We start from the raw sequence: 2,468 nt of genomic DNA on the forward strand, positions 1-2,468 counted from the left end.
CCAGCCCAAACCATTCTGTAACTCTTACGATTTGCATAGGAATATCTATCCCTATCTGGACCTACTGAATATATTTTTACTGCCTTGTGGCCAAGTCTTCTTACTGCCCATAAGAACAGAATGTGAGCACAGTCTCCCTTCTGTTTCTGGGTTTCCCCACTTTGGAGTGCCCACTAGGACACTTCAGACTGGAGTCAGCATAAGAGCCAACTGAGAAGCAATGTGGAGTTTAATGTGTCAGTATAGACACAGCTATTTTTCCCTGCCTGCAAGAATTCTGGATCTTCAAACCTCCTGGAAAGAACACTGTATTATGGAGAAGACCATTGTCTCTCCTGGGATGAGAAGGACTTGGCTGCTTCTACCCTGGTAAGGCGATTATGGCTGAAGTCACATACTCCGCAATGCCTGTCCCAGAAAACACAGAATGCTTGTCCTTAGTGCTTTATAAACCACAGCGGTATAAGAAGCAGAACTGTGCGTCTGTCATGTCTCAGATGGGAGCCCACCGTAGACAGGAGGAAGACGGAGAGAGCAAGCAAGGACAAAAGGAACACATTCCAGTTAGTGCAAGCTTTTGCCACGGTTTGTGACTTAAGCACCTCCCAGGTGATGTGAGTCTCAGCCATTTTCCTTCCATAGCACAACACACTATTCCTGGGGGAAGAATCATAGAAAACTCCTAGAAAACTACCTTGGAAGCTTTTCTCTCTCACAGGTAGAAAATGATTTATAGAGGGACACAGAGGGGCTGGGACAGACTGTTTCCATGTTTATCTAAACAGGAGAGAGAATGCATTGTTTCAAACCACAGGCTGCATCCATAGGCTCAGTGAATCCCAGTAAGATATTCCCGTGACTTACTTGCTATCAAGAGGCAGCGGGGCTGCACAGAACTTGCCGACAATGGATGACTCGTCCTTCTTCCAAAACTGATTCTTGGGGAGATACTTCAGTGTCACGCTGTTTATCTGGCAGAGGGGAACTCTGTGGGCCAGCAGATGTTTGCCCATCTCCTGGTGCTTAGGTCTGCAAGGCAGGGTGAGGGACGTGAGGGAGAACAGTCAGTCAACAGGCTGTACGCAGACATGCTGAAACACTGGAGGAACCTGGGGTATTGCTGTGAAGCTCTCATGTACTAAAATGGAGTGAGAAAACTCATCTGTCAAAACAGGGCCCTGCATGAGAGTCTTACTGGCTGTCTCTCCATGCTTTATCTCTGAAGCCAGGAAATTTATTTTTTGTATAAATATCCTTCCTTCCATCACACAATTACAACTCTTCTTGCTGTTGCATGTAGATAGAAGCACTGCCCAGACTTTTACAGAGGGGTAAGGGGTAGCTAAGGTCAACATCTGTGGAATCTGTGGCACGGATAGGGATCGGTTGTTCACCCTTTCTTCCTGTGCAGGAACTAGGGGTCATCAGAGAAAGCTGACAGGCTCAGGGACATCGCACACCGCACAGAGCACCATTCCTTTTAAGCTGTTAAAACCCTTGCTGAGGGATGTGGTGGGTGCTAGAAAGTTTACAGGACTGTACAAGGCATGGGAGGGGGACTGGACAAGTTGGTGGAAGACAAAAGCATTGGGAGCCAGTAAGGACAAAGATCTTACCTTTGGCTCTGAAAGTCCCTGAGAAGTAATGAGTCAGACACTGGGAAACTATCTGGGGGAAGTATGGCTGCGTGGGGGTTTTTATATTGTTCCCTAGGTACTTGCTTTTGTCCATGTTGAAGGTGGGATGCTTGGATAGAGGGACGTGTCTGCCCTGTGCTCCTACCCAGGTAACATGAACTGAGAATGCCAGAGGTGGGGTGAACAGCCAGTGATCAGAGCCCAGTCAGCTGTGAGCTACACAGAGGCGTTGCCCAGGCATTTGCTGTAGGTGGGCCACCTCCCTTCTGGGGAGCCCACCCAGTGGGCCTTCTTACGCTTGGTCTACCTGGCACCTCTAAGAACTGGAGACCGTCGATTTCCTTGTGCTTACGAAGAATATATGTCTAGCTGACTCAGCGCAGTGCCAAAAGCATGAGGGCAACTACCTGATCGGACCCGTGATGACAGGGGAAGGTGACAAAATCCTCAGGAGGAGCCTATAATTCTGCTAACCAAAGTTTCTCCCGGGAGCAGGCTGACAGCTGCACTTGGGATCCTCCTAGGCCAGCGTGGCCAACCCAAACCAGTACATCCCATCCCTCCCTTAGACTGCAGGGGTAGATGCTGGCGGCTTTGTGTGTCCGATTCTGTCTGACTTGAAGCTGCCAAACATAGTAAGCATCATGAAATTGTGGTTATAACGGGGAACAGTGGATAGCAAATGGAAAACATAGGGGAGGCCATCTCTCTACTGCATGGTGTCCATAGGCAGGATCCAGCCCTGCCCTAGGACAGAGGAACACGGTAAGGTTAAGCAGGTTGAAGAAAGTCACTCCTGTGACTGACATTTGGTCCAGCCCTACACGCCCT

The 2,468-nt window shown here is 49.0% G+C and overlaps 1 protein-coding gene across 1 annotated transcript in view; it reads right to left on the reverse strand.

Moving 5' to 3' along the window:
* Positions 1 to 864: 864 nt before the first annotated feature.
* Positions 865 to 2,468, reverse strand: part of PLA1A (phospholipase A1 member A) — a gene marked incomplete at its 3' end in the record, with an annotated part of 16,800 nt that continues 15,196 nt past the window's right edge. The window contains exon 10 of the mRNA XM_010157795.1: positions 865 to 1,029. Coding sequence (XP_010156097.1) covers positions 865 to 1,029 — 165 coding nt within the window. The remainder of the gene's footprint in view (positions 1,030 to 2,468) is intronic.

This window comes from Eurypyga helias, unplaced genomic scaffold, assembly GCF_000690775.1.
Source record: "Eurypyga helias isolate BGI_N326 unplaced genomic scaffold, ASM69077v1 scaffold1808, whole genome shotgun sequence".
In the NCBI taxonomy this organism is placed as follows: Eukaryota; Metazoa; Chordata; class Aves; order Eurypygiformes; family Eurypygidae; genus Eurypyga; species Eurypyga helias.